The following is a 25,236-nucleotide window of genomic DNA, read 5'->3' as shown; positions in this document are numbered from 1 at the left end:
GCGCCCTGACAACGTCCAGGCGATGAAGCTCCCTCTCCCGGGGGTGGGAAGGGGAAGGACACAAAGAGGGGAGAACGATGTCCTCGTTCAGATGAAAGGCGGAGACCACCTTAGGAAGGAAGGAAGGGACCGGACGAAGGACCACCTTGTCCTGGTGGAACACTAGGAAAGGTTCCAGACAGGAGAGTGCAGCCAATTCGGACACCCTCCGAAGAGAGGTGACGGCCACAAGGAAAATAACCTTGCAGGACAGAAGTCGCAAGGAAACCGTCCGCAGAGGCTCGAAAGGAGAAGCCTGGAGCGCTGAGAGAACCAGGTTCAGGTCCCAGGGCGGTACCGGAGGGCGGTACGGGGGAACCGCGTGAGCCACGCCCTGAAGGAAGGTCTTGACAGGACCAAGGGGGGCCAGTGGGCGCTGAAACAAAATGGACAGCGCAGACACCTGACCCTTCAAAGAACTAAGACCCAGACCTTGGGCAAGTCCGCTCTGCAGGAAGGACAAAACAGTGGGGAGAAAAAAGCGGAGCGGAGGAATCCCCAGATCGGCACAGAACCCCAAATAGGTCCTCCAGGTCCTATAATAGATCCTAGAAGAGGACGGCTTGCGGGCACGGATCATGGTGCGGACGACGTCCGCAGAAAAACCCCTACGTGTCAAGACAGTGGTCTCAACAACCACGCCGTCAAACGTAGGGACCTTAAACGCGGGTGGAAGATCGGTCCCTGAGAGAGAAGATCTTCCCTGGCAGGCAGCGGCCAGGGCGCGTCTGCCAGGAGCAGCATGAGGTCGGCATACCAAGACCGGCGGGGCCAGTCCGGAGCGACCAGAATCACCGAGACGCCCTCCGCCGCGATCTTCCGAAGGACTTTGGGCAGGAGTGGGATGGGAGGGAATATGTACGGACGCGCGAAGCCTCGCCAAGGACGAACGAGGGCGTCGGCTCCGCAAGCTCCCGGATCCCTGGCCCTGGACAGATAGGCGGGGACCTTGTGATTGAACTTGGAGGCCATGAGGTCCACGTCCGGCATGCCCCAACGAAAGCAAATGGCCTCGAATACCTCCGGGTGAAGAGACCACTCGCCGGGGTCGACAGTGGTGCGACTGAGGAAGTCCGCCGCCCAATTGTCCACCCCTGGAATAAAAATTGCCGATAGAGCCGGGACGTGGGCTTCCGCCCAACGGAGAATGCTGGTGACCTCCCGCATCGCTGCAGCGCTGCGAGTGCCCCCCTGGTGGTTTATGTATGCCACGGCCGTGGCGTTGTCCGATTGCACACGAACTGGATGACCCTTTAGCAGATGAGTCCAGTGTCGCAGAGACAGAAGGGCCGCTCTCAGCTCCAGGACATTGATCGAGAGTTTGGACTCCGATGGAGACCAAATGCCCTGGACGGATCGGGGAGGAAACACGCCTCCCCAGCCCAAGAGACTGGCATCGGTTGTAACCACCAACCAGTTGAGCGGCAGAAAGGACCTGCCCAGAAGAGGGGACTGTAACCACCAGCGGAGAGATGACCGCACCGGAGGCGATAGATGGAAGGGATGATCCAGAGACTGCGGCGATTTGTCCCAGGAGGAGAGGATCGCCCGTTGGAGAGGGCGGGAGTGAAACTGCGCAAATGGGATCGCCTCGAAGCAGGCAACCATCTGCCCCAAGACCCGCATGCAGAAGCGGAAGGACGGTCGACGGTGGAGAAGGAGACCCCGAATCGCCCGGCGGAGGGTCAATCGTTTTTCCGAGGGAAGACGTACCTCCGCCGCTCCCGTGTCTAAAAGCATTCCCAGGAAGACCAGTTGTCTGGAGGGGGGAAGGGAGGACTTGGGGAAGTTGATGACCCAACCGAACCTCGCCAGAGTCTCTAGAGTGAGATCCACGCTGGCAACCGCTTGAGAAAGGGACGGAGCCTTGATGAGGATATCGTCCAAGTACGGTAGCAGAAAAACACCCCTGGAACGGAGTAAGGCCAAAACCGGGGCCAGGACCTTGGTGAACACCCGGGGGGGCTGTTGCCAGCCCAAAGGGAAGGGCGACAAATTGGAAGTGGAGGTCCCCCACGGCGAATCGGAGGAAGCGATGGTGACACCGGGCTACCGGAACATGGAGGTAGGCATCCTGTATATCGATGGAAGACATGAAGTCTCCCCGCTCCAGGGAAGCCACCGCGGAACGGAGGGACTCCATCCGAAACCGTCGCAGGAGGAGAAAACGGTTGAGCTTTTTGAGGTCCAAAATGGGCCGCACCGAACCTCCCTTCTTGGGAACTACAAAGAGGTTCGAATAGAACCCTTGGAACCTTTCCTCTAGAGGAACGGGGGTAATCACCCCTCTGTCCAGTAAGGCTTGAACAGCCGCGGAGAACGCAGCCGCGCTTTTCGGGTCCCGCGGCGGGCGGGAGCGAAAGAACCGATCTGGAGGGAAGGACGCGAATTCGATTTTGTATCCGGAGGACACAATTTCGAGAGCCCAGGCGTCGGAGACGTGAGCCATCCAGACGTCCCTGAAAAGGAGGAGCCGGCCCCCCACCCGGGTGGGTGGGGGCGCGCCTTCAGGCAGAGGACTGTTTTGCTGCGGGTGTGCGGGCAGCCTGCGGCCTGCGCCAGGAGGGCTGCGCCCGAAAAAACGGCTTCCTACGCTTATCCTGGGGAGGGACTGAAGCGGCAGCTGTGGGGGGAGCCCCAGAGGTCCTGCGGGAGGACCGAAAACGAGATGCACTAGGTCGTCCGCGGGGGGCGCCCCTGGCTTGGGGTTGAGGAAGATGGGTGCTTTTACCACCCGTGGCCTCCGAAATAAGCTCGTCTAGGCGGACCCCGAAAAGGCGAGAACCCGCAAACGGTAGCCCCGCCAAGGAACGTTTGGAGGCAGCGTCCGCCTTCCAAACCTTCAGCCAGAGTTCCCTCCTGACAGAAACTGCCAGGGCGGAGGAGCGTGCTATAAGGGCTCCCGCATCAAGGGAGGCCTCACAAACAAAATTCCCGGCCCGAATAATAAGCTGGGCCAAGGAACGTAGGTCCTGGATGGGGACGTCCGAGTCCAACTCCTGCTCCAGCTGCGCACCCCAAGCAGAAATTGCTTTACCTGCCCAAGCAGAGGCAAAAACCGGTCTGAGGGCAGAACCGGAGGCAGCAAAAATGCCCTTGGAAAGGGTCTCCATGCGACGGTCCTCCGCTGACTGAAGAGAGGACCCGTCGGGAACAGGGATGGCCGTGTTCTTTGACAAACGGGCCACAGGGGGGTCCACCTTGGGTGGGGACGACCAGGTGGCCACGACATCGGCTGGAAAAGGATAGCAAATGTCCAGCTTCTTGGGGTTGACAAAACGGGCGTCCGGGCGAGCCCAAGCCTTAGACACCACGGAGGAGAAATCAGAGTGGATTGGAAAAACTTTTGAGGCCTGCCTGGGTCTGATAAAGGAGACGCTAGCTGCGTCAGAGCTAGGGGGGTCATCTTGCACCTTAAAGGTGTCACGAATATCAGAGATGAGTTGACCCATCGCTGAGGCTAGCTTGGACGGCAGGGCCGAGTCCATTTCCAAATCTGAAACCGCCAATTCACCTTCAGAGAGCGAATCCTTTGGAGAGGAGAGGCCCGTCTGAGTGCGCACGCGTGGCGGGGAGAGGGAGGCATCCGAGGAGGAGGCTCGCTCTACTCTAAAACGCTTCTGAGAGTGCCTAGCTCGGGAAGGGTCACTAAGAGAGGGTGAACCCGCCGCAGCGGCAGAAGCGATGGACCCGGAGGGCGCGACAGTAAGAGTGGCGTCCTGCGGGGTAGGCGGCCTGTCTATTAGGCGGCCCACGACATGAGTGAGGCTTTCCACGGCCTGGGACAGGGATCTAGCCCAGTCAGGCGGGTCAGAGGAAGCAGGGAGCGACACAGCGGGCGACTGAGGCTGCGGTGGAGCTCGGCATGCAGGACAGTGCGGATCAGACTGCCCCTGGGGAAAGGCTTCCCTACAAGCGGTACAGGCATGGTACCAAGGCTTGGCAGCTGCAGAAGGGTCTGACATGGTGGAAAAAAAGTTGCACTTAAAGTGGGAGACCCCAGGTGAAAAACGGGGATCACACCCAAGCAACAGTACTGGTGGCACGGAGGGGGTTAACAGTCCTACCAGACCCAGATGATGCAAGCGGCAGACAGCAAGGGCAGCAGACTGAAGGGAGGCTGTGGAGGAGAGGCGGCAGGCACGGAGATGAATAGCTTCAGGATCGGACGGCAGAGAGGGTTCCACGCAGCACCTGAGATGTGGAGCCCGACGAACCAGGAAGTAGCGGAGCGCATGTAGGAAGCTCCGCCCCCCCCCTTGCCGCGCTGAAGGAGAAGCAGAGCGCGCGCGGCAAAATGATTTAACCCCCTAGGTAGATGAAGTGCCGGCCAAAATGAAAAGGTGCCGTTCGCGCCAAGTAAGCGGCCCCCGCCGCGCCTGAATGTGACGACTCCTGCATACAGCCGTCCCCCTGACTGCCCTGCCGTTAAAGAGGTAATCACCCCCCTAAGAACCACCTTGTCCTGGGTCTGCAACACCAGAACGAAGTCCCCCCCAAATGATGGCCGGTAAAGTTGCCGGGGGGGGGGGGGGGGGGGGGGGGGGTGGGCTGATGGACACCACGGAGAGATGTAGCAGCGGTGGGAGGGAGGGAAGGGGAGGCTGGAGCAGCCACTCTCACCATACGCTGTCTTCGCCCTGAATCCATCCAGCAGGGTCGCCCCTTCAGCCACTGGCACCGCAGTGGCAGGAAGCCGGGGGAGGGACTTGGCGTGCGGGCGACCCTTGAGCTGGCGGGACGCAGGGGAGCGAGGCTGCCCTGGTCCACCTTGTCTTCTGTGGGGGAGGCGGCAGTGCGGTATTACCGGCACTGGCGCGACTCAACCCCGGGAGAAAACAGAGGGGTCTAGTGCGCCTCTGTTGTCCCTGTAAGTAGAAAAAAAAAAAAACGAATTAAAAACAACAAATAACGCAAAAAATAAAAAATTATAGGAAAACAACCCTGCCTAAGCAGGGAGTGTCTTGCCTCCTTGGACACTAAGCAAAAACTGGTAGTCTCTCTCTCCAGGCTGAAGGGTATAGCTGATGGAGGAGGGGCTTACAGCTTTCACTTAGTGTCACGCCTCCTAGGGAGCAGAGCTATACCCATGGTTTCCTGTGTCCCCCAAGGAATATGGGCGAGAAATAGTACCAATCTAACCGTCACCTCATCACGCAAAACATGAGCCCCTACATAGGACAATCGCCCAAAAAATAAAAAAACTATGGCTCTCAGACTATTGAGACACTAAAACATGATTTTTTTTTTGTTTAAAAAATTATATTAGTGTAAATAAATAAAAAAGTAGACATATTAGGTATTGCCGCGTTTGTAACAACCTGCTCTATAAAAACAGCTCATGATCTAACCTGTCAGATGAACGATGTAAATAACAAAGAATAAAACCAGTGCCAAAACAGCTATTTTTTTTTGTTACTTTGCCTCACAAAAAAGTGTAATATAGAGCAACCAAAAATCATCTGTACCCTAAAATGTACAGAACTGCAACCTTATCCCATAGTTTCCAAAATGGGGTCACTTTTTTGGAGTTTCTACTATAGGGGTGCATCAGGGGGTCTTCAAATGTGACATGGCAAGTTAAAGGGTTTCTACCACCAGAAATACTGTTATGTAGCTGAGTGACATTGGCGATGCGCTAATGTCAGCACTACATAACAGTATGTTTCTAACGTTAGTCCCTGCAGCCGTTTTTGTTAAAAAAAGCACTTTTATTATATGCTAATGAGCCTCTAGGTGCTAAGCCTTGTAACGTCCCCAAAAAAATAAAATGGCATTCCCAAAATGATCCAAACATCAAGTAGACATATGGGGAATGTAAATTAATAACTATTTTGGGATGTATTACTATGTATTATAGAAGTAGAGAAATTGAAACTTGGAAATTTGCTAATTTTTTAACATTTTTGGTAAATTTGGTATTTTTTTTTTTATAAATAATTTTTTATTTTTTTTTACTCCATTTTACCAGTGTCATGAAGTACAATATGTGACGAAAAAACATTCTCAGAATGGCCTGGATAAGTATAAGCGTTTTAAAGTTATTCACACAAAGTGACACTGGTCAGACTTGCAAAAAATGGCCTGGTTCTTTAGGTGAAAATAAGCCCGGTCCTTAGGGGTTAAAGGGCATCTGTCAGCAGATTTGTACCTATGAAACTGGCTGACCTGTTACATGTGCGCTTGGCAGCTGAAGACAGCTGTGTTGGTCCAATGTTCATATGCGCCTGTATTACTGAGAAAAATGATGTTTTTTGACAGGACCAGGCAGTGAAAAATGTCATCACACCTGCCTGGTCCTGTCAAACAAAGTGCAGAGAGGGCGCAGCAATTGCAGAGAAAGCAGAGCCTCTAGGTGTAACAATACCGCCCCCGTTGCTCCTTGAGGCTCATTTGCATATATTAAAACACCATGGGCATTATCTGGTGACTCAAGGAATGCACAATTATGACATCTTCTATAGAATAGTCACATACCGCACAGTGCTCCGAGCGCACATGGTAATCCCTCCCAGCCTTGGACTGGTAAGCCTTGTTACACTGAGGGCAGGAAAAGTGCAGCTTCTCTCGGTCACACTGCTGTGTGCCGCAACGTTGGGTGTGGTACTGATAACCCATCAAGCTGGAGAAGGTGGCTGAGCAATTCTGGGATAACAGAAGCACACATACACAGTGTTACTGCTACCTATGGACAGGAATATACTGTATTCTATAGTAAAATGTATACCTGCTTAGGGCAGCGCAATTTTCCCATCTGTTTCAACATTTTTCTCAAGCGTTCCCGCCCTCTGGGATCATCCAGTGGGTTACTGTCAGGACTGGAAGACTAAGGGAAGAAGAAACTATGAAAATGTACAATAATTTGGTGCCCCGCACTACACGTAAGCTGTCAGGGTTGTGCCTGTAAAAACACTTTCTCACTTTCTGGTTCCAATAACCAATAACTCGGGACCAGTGCGTTTTATGGGGCGAATACTAATGAGCGCTTCTATTATGGAGTTTCTCTCACCTTATTGATGTGTTCTGCCATAGTGTGATAATTGAGACCGGCTTTAGACTTGAACTGCTTCCTGCATTGCTGACACCGCAGTGCTTCTTGCAGCTAAATATAAGAGACAGGTAATGTCCATAATGTCAGAGTGTGAATACCTCCACAAAGAGCTCAAGATATCAGTAAACTGGGAATGGTATATCCTCTATAATAGTTGTCGCCAAACTGTGGATGTCTAGTTTTTGGAAACTACAACCCTAATTCCAAAAAAGTTTGGGTGCTGTGTAAAATTTAAAGACATGTAAATAAAAGCAGATCTGCAAATCTCACAGATCCATATTTCATTCACAGTATAACATAGAACACATCTCAGATGTTGAAAGTGAGACATTTTACCATTTTGTGAAAAAATTTACTCTTTTACAGCTTGACAGCAGTGACGCATCTCAAAAAATTTGGGACAAGCAACAAAAGGCTGTGGTACTAATAGGAAAACAGCTGGAGGAGCAATTTGCAACTAACTCGCATGACTGGGTGTAAGAACAGCATGTTAGGCAGAGCTTCACCAATCTGCAAAAAACTGCATCTAAAAAATGGTTCTTTAATGTAAAATTGTGAAGACTTTGAATATCCCACTGTGGCGAAACCAACCTCGCCACTGGGTTTCGGAGGGGCCTGGCTACCAGCCTCTTGCCTCAGGATTATGGCCCATACTAACTTTAAAGGAGAAGACAGACCGGCCGCACAGCTTAAATCTGTCTTTGGAATTGTATTTTGTTATGTGAGGGTACCCAGATAGCTAATTTTATTGTATTTGTGTATTCTGAGTGCCATTCACCTAAAGAGTCAAGTGGAGTGCTTGGAGTCCTCGGAAAGCGCTAGGAGCATCCATTCAACGGAGGTACCCGGTCGGGGTGCTAGGAGATCCTTTACATTTGGTGGCAGCAGTGGGATGTAAAGAGAGAAGAGACAACCGATCTCTTTCCCCAACCACAGGGGGACAGCACCCCTAAGGCCTATTGCACACGACCGTATGGCTTTTTCAGTGTTTTGCGATCCGTTTTTCACGGATCCGTTGTTCCGTTTTTTGTTTCCGTTGTGTTTCCGTTTCTGTTCCGTTTTTCCATTCCGTTTTTCCGTATGGCATATACAGTATACAGTAATTACATAGATAAAATTGGGCTGGGCATAACATTTTCAATAGATGGTTCAGCAAAAAACGGAACGGAAACGGAAGACATACGGATGCATTTCCGTATGTGTTCCGTTTTTTTGCGGACCCATTGACTTGAATGGAGCCACGGACTGTGATTTGCGGGCAATAATAGGACATGTTCTATGTTAAAACGGAACAAAAAAACGGAAATACGGAAACGGAATGCATACGGAGTACATTCCGTTTTTTTTGCGGAACCATTGAAATGAATGGTTCTGTATACGGACCGTATACGGAACGCAAAAAACGGCCAGTAAAAGGGAAAAAAAAACGTCCGTGTGCAATAGGCCTAACTCCGATGGTGCAGATGGGACCGCGGTCTCTGCACCAGGCCTACCGGGATGCTGGACGGCCGGTTCAGATTCCCCACCAACCCTGCAGGAATGCCAGGAGGAGGAGGTAAGCGATTCCTCCTCTCCACAGCCGAACTGCAACAAGGTCCTGGGGATAGGATTCCCTGACCACATCCCAGCGGAAGAGCTGGCATCTGGGCAGAGCGCAGTCGGCCTCTGGCCTCCCCTATCCTCTTATCCAGAGCCTGACTTCCCACAGGCGACCCCAGCAGAAGAGCTGGCATCTGGGCAGAGTGCAGTCAGCCTCTGCCCTCCCCTATCCTCTTCTCCAGAGCCGGACATCCCACAGGCTACCCCAGCGGAAGAACTGGCATCTGGGCAGAGTGCAGTTGGCCTCTGCCCTCCTCTATCCTCTTCTCCAGAGGCTGACTTTCCACGGGCTACCCCAGCGGAAGCGCTGGCATCTGGGCAGAGCGCAGTCGGCCTCTGCCCTCCCCTATCCTCTTCTCCAGAGCCGGACTTCCCACAGGCTACCCCAGCGGAAGAGCTGGCATCGGGGCAGAGCGCAGTCGGCCTCTGCCCACCAAGTACCTACAGCTCCAAGCTAGAGAGCAACAAGGAAGCAAGGAGTAGCAGATGCCCCCTCAACAGCTGGGGACATACAGAACAGAGCCAGGCCCCAAAATTCAACAGGTCCAGTATTGGGTTGTGGGTGGACTGCCAGACTAACTCAGATACCGACCAGCATGAGGTCAGGTATCTGGTTAGTCTTCCCTGGGAGGGGGAGATGTGTGGCGAAACCAACCTCTCCACTGGGTTTCGGAGGGGCCTGGCTACCAGCCTCTTGCCTCAGGATTATGGGCCATACTAACTTTAAAGGAGAAGACAGACCGGCCGCACAGCTTAAATCTGTCTTTGGAATTGTATTTTGTTATGTGAGGGTACCCAGATAGCTAATTTTATTGTATTTGTGTATTCTGAGTGCCATTCACCTAATGATATGCACTCAGACTTGAGCTATCTGGGATATGTTAAATGTCTGTGTTTGCTGTAGGGGAATGACATTGTGTGTTTGGGTGGTGATTTCTGTCCTGTTGTCTCCACATGTGTATTGGCGATTTCCCTTTGTCTTGAGAGATAATTGAATTTCTCCTTGGGTGTCTCCAGGGCAGAGAGGAGGAAACCATGATGCATTGTGGGGATGTGTTGTGTCTGTGTATCCTGAGTGCTACGTATCTGTCCTGTGTCACAGTCTTCCTTCTGGTCCCCTAGGGGCATGTCCACCAGATGGGGACCTGCATAAATACGGGCGGGTAGCCCTCAATAAAGTGTTCCTGTTTTACCCTTTATCATGTTGAGGCTGATGTTTGGGTAACTGATCGTTGCTGGGGATTGCTATACGCTGGGAGATTTGCTATACTCCCCTGGCTATAACTACTAGCTCTTTTAAGAGCTGTTCCTGCTCTCTGGTTTTAGGAGAGGTTCACCCACTGGAGCCTGGAGCCTTGTCGTAGGTCCAGGGTGGGTAGGAGACGGTGAGACCTCAACCAAGCTTTGGCGGTTTGTGGGGTCTGCAGTGCGTACGGTGTCAAGTGGAGTGCTTGGAGTCCTCGGAAAGCGCTACGAGCATCCATTCAACGGAGGTACCCGGTCGGGGTGCTAGGAGATCCGTTACACCCACCATCTACAGTACATAATATCAGAAGATTCAGAGAACCTGGAGAAATCCATGTGCACAAGGAACAAGGCCAATGGTCAATATTGCAATCCACAAATGAAAGCTATATCATACAAAGAACAATCCAAATGTCAACATGATCCTGAAACGCCTTCATCTTCTCTGGGCCAAAGCTCATTTAAAATGGACTAAGGCAAAATGGAAAACTGTTCTGTGGTCAAGGACACCGTGTCTTGTAGACTACTTCAAGGGGAGAGGGACCATCCAGCGCACAGTTCAAAAGCCTTCATCTCTGATGGTGGGGGGGTTGAATTAGTGCCTATGGCTTGGGCAGCTGACACATCTGGAAAGTCACTATCAATGCTGAACAGTATATTGAGGATTTACAACAAATATGTTCCCATCCAGACGTCTCTTTTAGGGAAGGCATCCATCACAACAGCATGGCTTAGCAGAAGAAGAGTCCGGGTGGTGAACTGGCTGCCCGCAGTCCAGACCTTTCACCAATAGAAAACATTTGGCGCATCATGAAATTAAAAATCCGGCAAAGAAGACCCAGGACTGTTCAGCAGCTTGAATGCTACATCAGACAAGAATAGAGCATCCTCTCCATAACTGCAGCACTTGGTCTCCTCACTTCCCAGATGTTTACAGACTGTTAAAAAAGAGGATGCTACACAATGGTATCCCAACTTGTTTGAGATGCGTTGCTATAATCAAATTCTAAATGGAGTACATTTTTTCCATGAAATGGTAAAATGTTTCACTTTCAACATCTGACAGTTAGGTCCATATATATTTGGACAAAGACAACATTTTTCTAATTTTTGTTCTGTACATTACCACAATAGATTTTGAACAAAACAATTCAGATGCAGTTAAAGTTCAGACTTTTAGCTTTAATTCAGTGGGTTGAACAAAATGATTGCATAAAAACGTGAGGAACTAAAGCATTTTTTAAACTCAATCCCTTAATTTCAGGGGCTCAAAAGTAATTGGACAAATAATTGTAAATAAAATGTTAATTTCTAATGCTTGGTTGAAAACTCTTTGTTGGCAATGACTGCCTGAAGTCTTGAACTCATGGACATCACCAGACGCTGCGTTTCCTCCTTTTTATTGCTCGGCCAGGCCTTTACTGCAGCGGTTTTCAGTTGCTGTTTGTTTGTGGGTCTTTCTGTCTGAAGTTTAGTCTTTAACAAGTGAAATGCTCTATTGGGTTCAGATCCGGTGACTGACTTGGCCATTCTAGAATATTCCACGTCTTTCCTTTAATAAACTCCTGGCTTTAGCTTTGTGTTTTTGGTCGCTGTCCATCTGTATTATGAAACGCAGACCAATCTGTTTGGCTGGATTTGAGCACACAGTATGTCTCTGAAAACCCTAGAATTCAACCGGCTGCTTCTGTCCTGTGTCACATCATAAATAAACACTAGGGACCCAGTGCCACTGGCAGCCATGTATGCCCAAGCCATCACACTGCCTCTGTCGTGGTATGCTTTGGATCATGAGCTGTACCATGCCTTCGCCATACTTTTTTCTCTCCATCATTCTGGTAGAGATTGATCTTGGTTTCATCTGTCCAAAAAATCTTCTTCCAGAAGTGTGCTAGTTTTTAAGATTTTTTTTTAGCAAAGTCCAATTCAGCCTTCTTATTCTTGAGGTTTATGAGTGGCTTGCATCGTGCAGTGAACCCTCTGTATTTACTTTCATGCAGTCTTCTCTTTATGGTAGATTTGGATATTGATACGCTTATATCCTGGAGAGTGTTGTTCACTTGGCTGGCTGTTGTGAAGGGGTTTCTCTTCACCATGGTAATTATTCTGGAATCATCCACCACTTTTGTCTTCCGTGGGCGTCCAGGTCTTTTTGCATTGTTGAGGTCACCAGTGCTTTCTTTCTTTCTCAGGATGTACCAAACTGTAGATTTTGCCGCTCCTAATAGTGTAGCAATTTCTCGGATGTGTTTTTTCTGTTTTCGCAGATGAAGGATGGCTTGTTTCACCTGTATGGAGAGCTCCTTTGACCGCACGTTTACTTCTCAGCAAAATCCTCAAAATGTAAGCACCACACCTCAAATCAACTCCAGGCCTTTTATGTGCTTAATTGAGAATGAAATAATGAAGGAATTGCCCACACCTGCCCATGAAACAGCCTTTTGAGTAAATTGTCCAATTACTTTCGGTCCCTTTAAAAGCAGGGTGCCACATGTAAGGGAGCTGAAACTCCTAAGGCTACTGTCACACTCGCGTTTTGGCTTTCCGTTTGTGGGATCCGTTCAAGGCTCTGACAAGCGGTCTAAAACGGATCAGTTTTGCCCTAATGCATTCTGAATGAAAAAGGATCCACTCAGAATGCATCAGTTTGCCTCCGTTCAGTCACCATTCTGCTCTGGAGGCGGACACCAAAACGCTGCCTGCAGCGTTTTGCTGTCCGCCTGACGAAGCGGAGCCAAACGGATCCGTCCTCGCACACAAAGTCAATGGGGGACAGATCAGTTTTCTCTGACACAATCTGGCACAATAGAAAACGGATCCGTCCCCATTGACTTTAAGTGGTGTTCAAGACGGATCCGTCATAGCTATAGAAGACATAATACACCCGGATCCGTTCATGACGGATGCAAGTGGTTGTATTATTGTATCGGAAGCGTTTTTGCAGATCCATGACTGATCCGCAAAAAACGCTAGTGTGAAAGTAGCCTAAACCCTTCATCCAATTTTAATGTGGATACCTTCAAATAAAAGCTAAAAGTCTGTACTTTATATCCATGTCTATTATATAACTATAACTTGAATATGTTTTAGTAAGCAGGTAATAAAAACAAAATTTGTGTCAGTGTCCAAATATATATGGACCTAACTGTATGTGTTCTGTGATCTATTGTGAATGAAAGATGGGTCTATGAAATTTGCAAATCATTGCATTCTGTTTTTATTTACATTTAAGACAGCGTCTTGATTTCTTTGGAATTGGTGTGGTACAACTCCCATTATGCTCAGACAGCTGCACGGTGTCATGGCATGCGAGATGTTGCAGTTTTCCAATGATTGGAGAGGCACAGGTTGGAGGTCACTGCTCTACAGTACAACTCAGTGTTATTGAATGGAAATTCGCCATTCAGGAATCTGGAATAGCTGAGTGACAAGACCTGCTAGAACTGTAGTGACGGCCATACTGGTTGCCACCCAGCTCTCTAAGAATCCAGAAAAAAAATTAGGCTTGAGTTAGTCTCACCTGTTCGCATACATCCATGTGTTTTCTTAACCCTGCCATGGTTTTCCGTGTAACAGATAAGCAGTTGGGGCAGATCACCTCACCCTTCTTGTTGTTCAGACGTTGGCACTTGTCGTCCACACTGCCTGGTACAAGGGGGAGAAATGTGAGAGCAATCTGTACACATCCAAAACACAATATTCACATGTAATCACAGGGCCGTCATTATCTATTTCAGTGCCTTATCTTTTATGGGGAGAGTGCATGGTGGTGGCCGGACCTGGGGAAACCAGGGGTCCTCCAGACACAACTTTCCCCGCTGGGACCCACACCTATCAGACAACGAGGACATATTCTAATGATATGCCCCCATTGTCTCAGATGGGAATACCCCTTTAAAGGGAATCTGTCACCAGTTTTATGGTGTCCTAATTAAGGGCAGCATAAATCAGTAACAGATTCTATTAACAAAACGCTGGGTCACTCTCTTTAATCTACCAAGATACCTGCCCACCTGACGCTGACTGCATTAGGAAAAAGGCTGTTGATCAGCAGCAGGGAGAGAGCCAGGAGGCCATCAATGTCAGGACTCAGCTGGAGCTGTTTGGACATTGGAGTGCGGGCAGCATACGACTATTTTGTTTCCGTGTCAGATCCGTTTTTTTTGCGGATAGGATGCGGACCCATTCATTTCAATGGGTCTGCAAAAAACGCGGACAGCACACCGTGTGCTGTCTGCATCAGTATGTCCGTTCCGTTGCTCCGCAAAAAAAATAGTGCATGTCCTATTTTTGTCTAGTTTGCGGACAAGGATAGGCATTATTACAATGGATCAGCAAAAAAAACGGATTTGCAAAAAAAAAAAAAAAACGGATGCCATACGGAACGTCATCCGTTTTTTTTTGCGGATCCGCAATTTGCGGACCGCAAAACACATACGGTCGTGTGCATGTTGCCTAACACTGGTGACAGATTCCCTTCAACTGCTAGACATACAGGTGGGGTGTCCTACACTGGGTGCTAGAGAGATCCTCTGAAGTGCCAGCAGGGGACAGAAAAGAGCCACACTATATGCAAATGATGGGCCCTGAGTGTCAGAGAGCTGTTTCAGCAAATCAGAGAAAGGCTCACATCTTCGAAAAATGATAAAGCATATGTAAATCGCCTTGGGTATGTGAAGGATTAGAAAAACATGACTCTTTTCTTCCAAAAGCAGAGCCACAATTGCCCACAGGTAGTGTGTGGTATTGCAGCTCAGCCCCTTTCCCTTTAATGGACTTGTGTGGAGCCATTTCTGAAAGAAAGCAACCATGTCTTTCTAGTCCCAGTCAACACCTTAAAGGCTCCATGCACACGTCCGCAACGTGTTTTGCGGATCCACAAAACACTGAAAGCGGCAATGTGCGTTCCGCATTTTGCGGACCACACATCGCCGGCACTAATAGAATATGCCTGTTCTTGTCCGCAATTGCGGACAAGAATAGGACATGTTCTATTTTTTTGCGGAACGGAAGTGCGGACCCGGAAGTGCGGACCCGCACATCGTGCTGCCCCATAGAAATGAATAGGTCTGCAATTCCGTTCCGCAAAATGCGGAACGAAATTGCGGCCGTGTGAATGGAGCCTAAGCCCTCTACTGAGAGAAGTCTTTGAGGTGAAAGCTATATCAGTAGAGAGATTGGAGTAACACACGACTGGACGATCAGTCTACATAAAAAGCTTGTTGTCTGTAACCCTGGACACACATAGGCCTAGGTGCTTCCTGCACCTTTTTTATTTTAGTTGGTTTCAATGAATTATAAGTAGTAATTCACTGAAAAAATTGTTAATGACTGTTAGAGGTGCAAATATTGATCGGGTGCATGTTTCATCTTACCTGAAGGGGGCTTCATGATGTGCTCCAGTCTTAGGTTTACACTTTCAGCTTTCTTCTTTTGATCCTCAACTCTCCCTTGTAAAATCCGCCCCTGTCTCCCTCTGGACTTGTCCTCTGTTTTTCCTAAACCTGTAAAGACAAAGTTGGAATCGGACTTCCTTATGACTTCAATGCTCTGTGATCGCAGCATTATTGCCTGCTTATACTATAGAGAGGGTGGGGCATTGCTACTTATGCAGGTGCCTAATATTAAAATGGAAGTTCACGAGTGAACTAATATGTACAATAAATTAGAAGAGGATCACTTTTGAAGAAAACCATGAAAAGCAGACTGCAGACTCACATATGCGTATTTCGTGGCCAATATTTATAAGCCTCTCAAGTTTCTGCAGAATGTGGACCACCAATGTGTGCCACTCATACAGTCACTGGATAAATGGTGCTGTACAGACCCCAGAAAAATAGTGCACAGAAATGTCATGCAGTGCCCAGATGGTAACATACTCGACCAATTTAGGGTACTTTCACACTTCCGTTGTGAGGATCCGGCAGGCCTGCCGGATCCATAAATCCGTGTGCAAACGGATAGCATTTGTAGACGGATCCGTCTGACAAATGCATTGAAATACCGGATCAGTCTCTCCAGTGTCATCCGGAAAAAGGATCCGGTATTTATTTGTTTCGCATTTTTAAAGGTCTGTGCATGCGCAGATCGGGATACCGGATCCGTTTTGCTGGAACACTTGGTACCGGATCCGGCATTAATACATTTCAATGGAAATTAATGCCGGATCCGGCATTCTGCCAAGTGTTCCAGAATTTTGGCGGCCGGAGAAAATACAGCAGCATGCTGCAGTATTTTCTCTGGCCAAATACCGTAAGAGGGACTGAACGGAAGACATCCTGATGCATACTGAACGGATTGCTCTCCATTCAGAATGCTTTAGGATAAAACTGAAGCGTTTTTTTTTCAGTATTGAGCCCCTAGGACAGAACTCAATACCGGAAGAAATAACACTAGTGTGAAAGTACCCTTACTGCATATAGTGCACAAATTGTACATGGAATATTTTACATTGCCCAAATACATAGGGGGAAATTTATCATTCCTTCTAAATCTAGGAGCAAATGGTGTTTTTACGCCACTTTTCTGAAAAAGGGGCATAGAGGAGGCGGGCCAACAAGCACAGCAAATTTATCCTTTTTTTTTTTTTTTTAAGCCAGTTTTCTGGTGTAAAAGAAGACTGAAATCTACTGTAACTCTGAGCTGGCACAGATTTCAATCTAGGTGCCTGGACTGCCGAAGGATGTGCCTCGTCATAAATTAGGCCCAGTGCAGGGAATATCACAGACCGCCGGGTCCCCCCATAGTGTATACTAAAATAACTAGAGAACCATACTCTGCCTGGGTAATGTCATATAGTGCCTACATAAGGTCTGACAGTAATGACAATGTCATACATTGTCTGCATGGAATTAAACAGTACTATACCGTAAGTAAGAGCATTATTCATTGCCTTTATAAAGTCAGATAGTGCCCAGATGTTACCAACATAGTACCATATGGTGCACAACTATTACCAAACAGCACTTATATAGTGCCATATAATGTCTAGAGAATTCCATACTTTGATCAAAGAGCAGCCACTATTGAGAATGAACACCCCTGCCATGACTGAGGGGTAATGCTGCCCTCTGCTGGCAGCAGCAAATAAAGCTAGCAATGTTCCAAGAGACATCACTAGAAGTACAGGACTAGCCTACGGAATCTAGAACACAAATATTCTTTATATAAGGGGTTGTGCAGTGATTTATACTGATGACCTATCCTCAGGATAGGTCATCAATATCTGATTGGCGGGGTATGAAACAGGGCACCACTGCCACTCAGCTGTTTGACGAGGAGGCGACGCTCTATGCGAGCGCCACTTCCTGATCATTACACTACGTGTCGTCTCCTGTGGAGCGGTGGCGTAGTGGAATTACAAGTATAAGTTCACTTGAATGGAGCGAATAAATGGATTTTTTGTACTCACCGTAAAATCTTTTTCTCGTAGTAGGCATTGGGGGACACAGCACCATGGGTATATGCCCAGCTGCCACTAGGAGGCTGACACTAGAAACAAAAAAAAGTGTTGGCTCCGCCCAGGTGGGCTATACCCCTCTGCAAGAGCCGAGATACACCAGTCGGTACAAAAGCAGTAGGAACGCCATACACCTGAACAAACAGAAAACTGAACGCCAACAAGTCTTCAACTGGGGAAACCCAACGACACAAATCGCCGGGACCACAACAAGAAGAAACTCAGTAAGAAAATGGGAGGGATCTGTGTCCCCCAATGCCTACTACGAGAAAAGGATTTTACGGTGAGTACAAAAAATCCATTTTTCTCGTGCATGGCATTGGGGGACACAGCACCATGGGACGTCCCAAAGCAGTCCCTGAGGGAGGGAAGAAGAACGCCATGTCGCCAATCTAAAGCGCAGCTGCTTGCAGAACCTTGCGCCCCAGGCTAGCGTCAGCGGAAGCCAGAGAATGAATGTGATAAAACTTAGAGAAAGTGTGAACTGACGCCCATGTGGCGGCCCGGCAGACCTGGGAAGCAGATGCCTGATGACGCACCGCCCAGGAAGCCCCAACTGCCCTAGTCGAATGAGCGGTCAACCTGGAAGGGGGAGCACGGCCCTTTGCGATATAGGCCTCCTTGACAGCCGACCGAACCCAGCGAGAGATGGTGGCCTTGGAGGCAGGCAAACCCCTACGAGGACCCGCCGGGACCACGAAAAGGTTCCGTGAGGCGAAGGTACAGGCGAAGGGCCCGAACAACGTCAAGGCAATGGAGGGATTTCTCCCTAGGGTGAGAAGGATTAGGGCAGAAAGAGGGAAGGACGATCTCTTCATTGATATGAAACGAGGAGACCACCTTTGGAAGAAAAGAGGGAACACCACCTTGTCCTGATGGAAAACCAGGAAAGGCGAACGGCAAGAAAGCGCCGCCAGTTCGGAAACCCGGCGGATGGAGGTGACTGCCACTAAGAAGGCCACCTTGAACGAGACAAACGACAGAGATATCTCTGCCAAAGGCTCGAAGGGAGAAGACTGAAGGGCGCCAAGGACGAGATTCAGGTCCCACGGCTCCACTGGAAAACGAAAGGGGGGGGCTCGGCGAGCGACACCCTGTAGGAAAGTCCTAACCTGAGCCCGCGAGGCCACAGGACGTTGGAAAAGGACTGAGAGGGCCGAAATCTGTCCTCTGAGAGAAGCCAGGCGAAGACCCTTCTCAAAACCGGCCTGAAGGAAGGCCAGAACGTTAGGGACGGAGAAATGAAGAGGGCGGAAGCGCCCAGACTCGCACCAGGCAAAATACGCTCTCCAGGTCCGGTAGTAAATACGGGCTGACTGGGGTTTGCGAGCGTGAAGCATCGTCTGAATGACAGAATCCGAGAGGCCACGGGACTTCAAGACCGCGGTCTCAACGGCCACGCCGTCAAACGAAGCTGAAGTAAATTCGGGTGGTACAGAGGACCCTGAGAAAGGAGATCGTGGCGCAGAGGAAGTCGCCACGGAGCGTCGGCGAGCAGAAACACTAGATCTGCGTACCACGCCCTGCGGGGCCAATCCGGAGCCACCAGGATTGCCGAAACCCGGGCTGCCTTGAGACGCTTGAGCACTCGGGGCAGGAGGGGAATGGGGGGGAACAGGTACAGAAGGTTGAACTGAGACCAAGGCAGAACTAGGGCGTCTACCGCGAAAGCCTGAGGGTCTCTGGACCGCGCGACATAGCGCGGAATCCTGTGGTTGAGACGTGACGCGAAAAGATCCACGTCCGGAGTTCCCCAACGGTGACAAAGTTGGAGGAACACCTCTGGGTGGAGAGACCATTCGCCCGGGTCGACTAGCTGACGACTGAGGAAGTCTGCCGCCCAATTGTCGACCCCGGGAATGTGCACCGCGGAGAGGACGGGAACGTGGTTTTCCGCCCAGCGCAGGATATGGGAGGCTTCCTGCAAGGCCATCACGCTCCTGGTGCCCCCTTGGTGGTTCAGATAAGCCACGGCGGTGGAATTGTCTGTTTGAACCCGGACCGGGAGACCGCGAAGACGTGGGGTCCAGTGAGACAGTGCCAGGAAAATTGCCCTGAGCACGAGTACATTTATCTGCAGGGAGGACTCCTGAGCAGACCAAAGACCCTGGACTGTGAGAGAGTCGAGGACAGCTCCCCAACCCGAGAGGCTGGCGTCCGTCGTGACCACCCGCCAACTGGGGGGAAGAAAGGAACGGCCCAGGGACACCGTCCGAGGAAGAAGCCACCAGGAAAGGTCCTGGCGAAGCTGGAGAGGGAGACGAACCAGGCGATCGAGACCTGCCTGGGACTTGTCCCACCTGGATAGAAGAAACAACTGAAGGTCCCGGGAGTGGAATTGGGAATAGGGAATGGCTTCGAAGGAAGCCACCATCCTCCCCAGGACGCGCATACACGTCCTGATAGTCAGGGTGGACGGGCCGCGGAGAAGCGTCACCCCCGCCTGAAGGGAGGCAATCTTTTCTGGGGGGAGAAAATCATGCCCAGGAAGGGCATCCTCTGGCATGGGACGAGGGAGGACTTGGAGTGGTTGACGAGCCACCCGAACTGGGCAAGAGCTGAGAGGGTGATGTGCAGGCTGGACAGGTTGTCCTCCAACGACGGGGCCCGAATCAGAAGATCGTCCAGGTAAGGTATCAAGGCGACCCCCCTGGCACGAAGAAGGGCCATGAGAGGCGCCAACACCTTGGTGAAGACCCTCGGAGCAGAGGCCAGGCCGAAGGGCAGGGCTACGAATTGGAAATGAACAGAACCTACCGCGAAGCGAAGGAACCTTTGGTGGGAGAGGGCAATGGGGACGTGGAGATAGGCGTCCTGAATGTCTATGGACGACAGGAACTCGTCCGACTCCAAGGAGGCGATCACCGACCGGAGGGATTCCATACGAAAGTGACGGACCCGGACAAAGCGGTTCAGCGCCTTCAGGTCCAGGATAGGACGGAGCGAACCGTCCTTTTTGGGAACCGTGAACAGATTCGAATAGAACCCCCGAAAGCGTTCTGACTCTGGAACCGGAACGATGACCCTTAGAGAGCGAAGGGAACGAATGGCCTGAAAAAAATCTTCTGCCCCGTAGGGGGACCTGGGGGGCGACGTCAGGAAGAACCGACCCGGCGGAAGATCGGAAAATTCGATCCTGTATCCGGAGGAGACTACCTCCAGAACCCAAGCGTCTTCTACACTTGCTTGCCAGACGTCCTGAAAGGCGAGCAGACGCCCTCCCACCTTGACAGAGTCATGCGGAAGGAGGTTTAGTGGACTGGGGGCGAGCAGGTTTGGGCTTGGCATGCCAGGAGGGTTTGGTCTTAAAGGAAGGCCTGGAGGCCTTCTTGTCAGATCGGGCAGGGGGGGCCCGAAAGGACCGAAAGGACTGTGCCCGAGAGGACGACCCAGGAAAGCGACGGCGGCGAGGCTGATTCTGGGGAAGAAGAGAGCTCTTACCGCCAGTGGCCTCCGAGATGAGCTCCTCCAAACGCTTCCCAAAGAGCTTCCCGCCGAGAAAGGGAAGGGAAATCAGAGCCTTCTTGGAGGCGGCATCTGCCGCCCAAGAACGAAGCCAGATGGTGCGGCGGATGGCCACAGAGTTAGCGGCCGCATTCCATAGAGGCATCGCAAAGAAATTTGGACGCCTGATAAATTTGAGAGGCAAGCACTGCCAGTTCCCCTTGATCAGAGTCTGGGGGTAAAGCGCGAACAAGCTGTTTTGCCCAGATATCGCAGGCCTTAGCCACCCAGGAGGCGGCAAACGCAGGACGGATGGCGGCACCCGCTGCGATGAAAACAGACTTGGCCAAAGAGTCGACCCGTTTGTCAGCGGGATCCGACAAGGAAGCCGCGTCAGCCAGGGGAAGGGTAGTAGCCTTCGCCAGGCGAGCAACCTGAGGGTCTACCTGAGGAGGAACCGTCCAAGTATTGACAGATTCCTCAGAAAAAGGATAGGGGACGTCAGAGGCCTTGGTAAGATGAAGGCGCCGATCAGGATGACGCCACTCTTTAGCCAGAAGTGCGTCCAGATCCTCGTGATTCGGGAAGACCACAGTGGAACGCCTAGTCCGGCGGAAGGACACCGACTCCAGGGAGGAGGAGGAGGGAACGTCCTGCACATGGAGCGCGTCACGGACGGCTTTGATGAGGTCCTGAACGGCCGCAGACATCGCCGAGCACCGCTCTGATTCAGAATCAGAAGCGGAGGAGTCCCCAGGAACAGCGGAAGCGGCTGAAGAAGAAATTTCGCCCGACTCAGACCTAACCGGGGAGTGATCCGGGGTAGCTGAGGAAGAATGGGACCCAGCCGAGGCTGTGCGAGGTCGCTTGCCGGACCTCGTACCAGAGCGGGAACGGACATCCCCGGCGGGGGGGTCCCTGCCCGAGGCGGCCGCAATCTGAGCGGGCAGACGGTCCAGGGACTGCGCTAGGGATTGGGAGAGGCTGGCAAGGTTACCTATGGCCTGGGACAGGGTAGCAGCCCATTCCGGAAGGACCGACAAAGAGGGGGCCGCAGGGGCGGACTGGGTGGGCCTGGGGGGAAGGCACTGCACGCAGAGAGAGGAAGACTGACCGCATGGGAACTTCCTATTACAAACGGAACAGGCGTAATGAGTGGAAATGGCGGCAAGGGGAGTGGGGGCCCGACCAGAAGAAGACATGAGGGCGATGGAGGAGCCTGCAAAGCAAAAAGAGTCAGCCAGAGGCTGCCTACCAGACCCAAGGTGCTGTGTCCCACAGAAGCACGTCCAGAGAGCCGAGGCGCAGGAGAAGCAAGATACGACAGCTGCAGGCAGGACAGGAGCCGTAGTCGAGAAAGACACGCCCCCCCAGCAGCCCGCGCTGGTGCTGGATTGGAAGGAAAAAACGCGGCTCCCAGGGCACCGCCCTTGTGGTGGGTGGAGGGGGTGGGTGAGGGTGAGGGTGGGTTACAGGATACTGCCATACTCACCTTCCGACGTTTTCAGGCGCAGCAATAACCACCCCCTCGGCGGACTCAACACGGGAGCCGTGGGTCCGCCGGAATTCCGCTGCGGAAGCAGATTAGTGGGGACTGGGTGGCTGCCGGGTACCTGAGTACGCGCCCGCAGGGGGGCAACTAAAGTGGAACACGATGGAGCCACCCCTGCGTCCGGAAGAAACCTGTACAAAAAAGGAGAAAAAATAGAATAAAATAAAAAATAAAATTAGCAGGATGACCTGCAAAACAGGTCATGTCTGCCTCCTACGGACACTAGAACTAGACTGGTGTATCTGGGCTCTTGCAGAGGGGTATAGCCCACCTGGGCGGAGCCAACACTTTTTTGTTTCTAGTGTCAGCCTCCTAGTGGCAGCTGGGCATATACCCATGGTGCTGTGTCCCCCAATGCCATGCACGAGAAACTCATCATTACACTGCAGTTCCGAGAAGAAGTGCAAGGTAATAAACAGGAAGCGTCTCTCGCATGGAGCGCCGCCTCCTCTTCAAACAGCTGATCAGCGGGGGTCCCGGGTGTTGGACACCGCTGATCTGATATTGATGACCTATCCTGAGGATAAGTCATCAATACATAGCGCTGCACAACCCCTTTAACACAATCCGCTGTAATTACCTTTTAAGCCAAAGGTGGTGGTGATAGACGGTTGCTCTCCTGTGAACTTCTTTGGAGTCTTCTGTTTCCTTCCTGACTCATGAAAGAGTAGAAACAAATAAAATATATGAAAATCATTTCGGTGTGAGAAAAAGAGCAACCGGACACAATTAATAGAGATAAAAAGGCCATACAACGACTAATAAACCACCAGCCCTCCCCTTACTGTGCCTCATTCTCTCTGGGTCCTCATTAGACAGACATATATCCGCTTTTTTTCCATTGGCCTTGACATGGGGGAGACCTCCTCTCTCCCCTGTGGTCTGCACTGTACCCGACTTTGAAACTTTGTTTGCTGTGGTTCCTTTTTTCATCACCCTGCGGGAAATAGAAAGAAAATACTTAAAGACAAGTACAACCACTTTACTACCAAGGGTGGCTCAAGACTGGTGTCAACATAGCATGTGGGCTATCTCAGAATAGTGACATTCGCTGGATTGCTACCAATTCAATGATTGTCCCAACAACACTGATGGGCTTCAGGAGTTTTGGCCATGCTGGGGTGTAGAGGAGCTATTTCCATACCATTCCCCATGCACTCCCCAATTGCCCACATACTCAGTCCACCCCACCCTAATAGTATAGCAGTACCACTGGTGTAAATTTCTAGAATGTGACGTGTTGCCATATCTAGGTATCTGTAATTTTGGGATACCCCTTGTACTTCTCTTTTGCCCCATTAGAGACCACATGTGGGCTTATCCTGTTTTCACCACTCTCCTCCTTCTCTGAATGGTTCCACATTAGGTGTTTTTGCAACTGTGGCCTTGAGGCAAAGACAGCTTCACAGTGCGGGCAGGAGAGCACCATCCGGGATAAGAGGGGAGCCTAGATGGGAAGGGAAAGCAAGGAGGGGTGTAAGGCAAGCATGAACTGGAGCGATCAGCAGTCTCTCGCCACATATATAAAACACCTCTAATCCCTGGCAAAGTCAAGCATCTCCTACAAAACCTTGGTGCAAAGTTAAGTGAAAAATAAACGGCTTTTCACTGACTCCAATATTGATAGGGTATTCATAGGACAGCCTATCAATATTTATTATACTCACTTATATAGCGCTACTACACTGCCTGTCCAAAAAGTCGCCACCTGGATTTAACTAAGCAAATAGTTCTGAGCCTCCTATTGGATAATTACTGCATGGGCGATTATCTTTCAGCTGGCAACAAGTCATTTAACCTCAACTGGTGCAATGAGTTGCTTCTCATTTCTTAAACAACCATGTCGAAAGACACATCTCGTGGTCGTGGAAAAGATGCTAGTCTGTTTGAGAAGGGTCAAATCATTGGCATGCATCAAGCAGAGAAAACATCTAAGGAGATTGCAGAAACTACTAAAATTGGGCTAAGAACTGTCCAACGCATTATTAAAAACTAGAAGGATAGTGGGGACCCATCGTATTCAAGGAAGAAATGTGGCCAGAAAAATATCCTGAATGATCGTGATCGGCGATCACTTAAACGTTTGGTAAATTCAAATCGAAGAAAAACAACAGTAGAACTCAGGGCTATGTTTAATAGTGAAAGTAAGAGCATTTCCAGACGCACAATGCGAAGGGAACTCAAGGGATTGGGACTGAACAGCTCTGTAGCCGTAAGAAAACTGCTAATCAGTGAGGCAAACCAGGAAAAGAGGCTTCAATTTGCTAGGGAGCATAAAGATTGGACTCTGGAGCAATGGAAGAAGCTCATGTGGTCTGATGAGTCCAGATTTACCCTGATCTTGGTGAAAAATGTATGCAACACTGGATGGAAACAAATCTTGTGACATTACAGAAGCTTATCGAAACAATGCCACAGCGAATGCGTGCCGTGATCAAAGCTAAAGGCAGTCCAACCAAATATTTTTGGTGGCGACTTTTTTTTTGGGACGGGCAGTGTATATTCCGCAGGGCTTTACAGACATAAGCTGCCCCAATAGGGCTCACAATCTAAATTCCGCATTAGTATGTCTTTGGAGTGTGGGAAGAAACCAGAGTACCCGGAGGAAACCCACACAGACACGGGGAGAACATACAAAGTCCATGCAGTCAGAGCGGTGGGAGCGCTCCTGCCGATCAGCTGAATAAAGGGGACGTTATGCTTCAGTAGAATATCAGTATACCTCTACATAACAAAGGGGCATTCACCGCCAGCACAGGGGTATTAAGACTGGCGTCTAAATTACTGGTATTAATAAATGACCCCAATAGCGTTTAAAAGGGCTGTTCTACATCTAGAGGTCAGGCA

The 25,236-nt window shown here is 50.4% G+C and overlaps 1 protein-coding gene and 1 long non-coding RNA gene across 4 annotated transcripts in view; one reads left to right on the top strand and one right to left on the bottom strand.

Moving 5' to 3' along the window:
- Positions 1-25,236, bottom strand: part of ZNF512B (zinc finger protein 512B) — a 42,657-nt gene that overhangs the window by 7,348 nt on the left and 10,073 nt on the right. For 2 of the 3 annotated variants that reach the window (XM_040438163.1, XM_040438165.1), the window contains exons 5-12: positions 23,664-23,836; positions 23,175-23,326; positions 22,970-23,041; positions 15,310-15,438; positions 13,455-13,579; positions 7,049-7,141; positions 6,767-6,865; positions 6,517-6,684 (exon numbers count right to left, since the gene is read on the bottom strand). In XM_040438163.1, the coding sequence (XP_040294097.1) occupies positions 6,517-6,684; positions 6,767-6,865; positions 7,049-7,141; positions 13,455-13,579; positions 15,310-15,438; positions 22,970-23,041; positions 23,175-23,326; positions 23,664-23,836 (1,011 nt within the window). The remainder of the gene's footprint in view (positions 1-6,516; positions 6,685-6,766; positions 6,866-7,048; positions 7,142-13,454; positions 13,580-15,309; positions 15,439-22,969; positions 23,042-23,174; positions 23,327-23,663; positions 23,837-25,236) is intronic. The other variant, XM_040438164.1, reaches the window with a different exon arrangement.
- LOC121005416 lies at positions 306-19,815 on the top strand. The gene is made up of 4 exons (XR_005779936.1): positions 306-316; positions 15,447-15,451; positions 19,065-19,071; positions 19,648-19,815. It is a non-coding gene; the product is annotated as an uncharacterized LOC121005416 (long non-coding RNA).

The sequence above is a fragment of the Bufo bufo genome, chromosome 6, assembly GCF_905171765.1.
Source record: "Bufo bufo chromosome 6, aBufBuf1.1, whole genome shotgun sequence".
Taxonomy (NCBI): Eukaryota; Metazoa; Chordata; class Amphibia; order Anura; family Bufonidae; genus Bufo; species Bufo bufo.
This window is presented reverse-complemented; position numbering and strand designations above follow the sequence as displayed.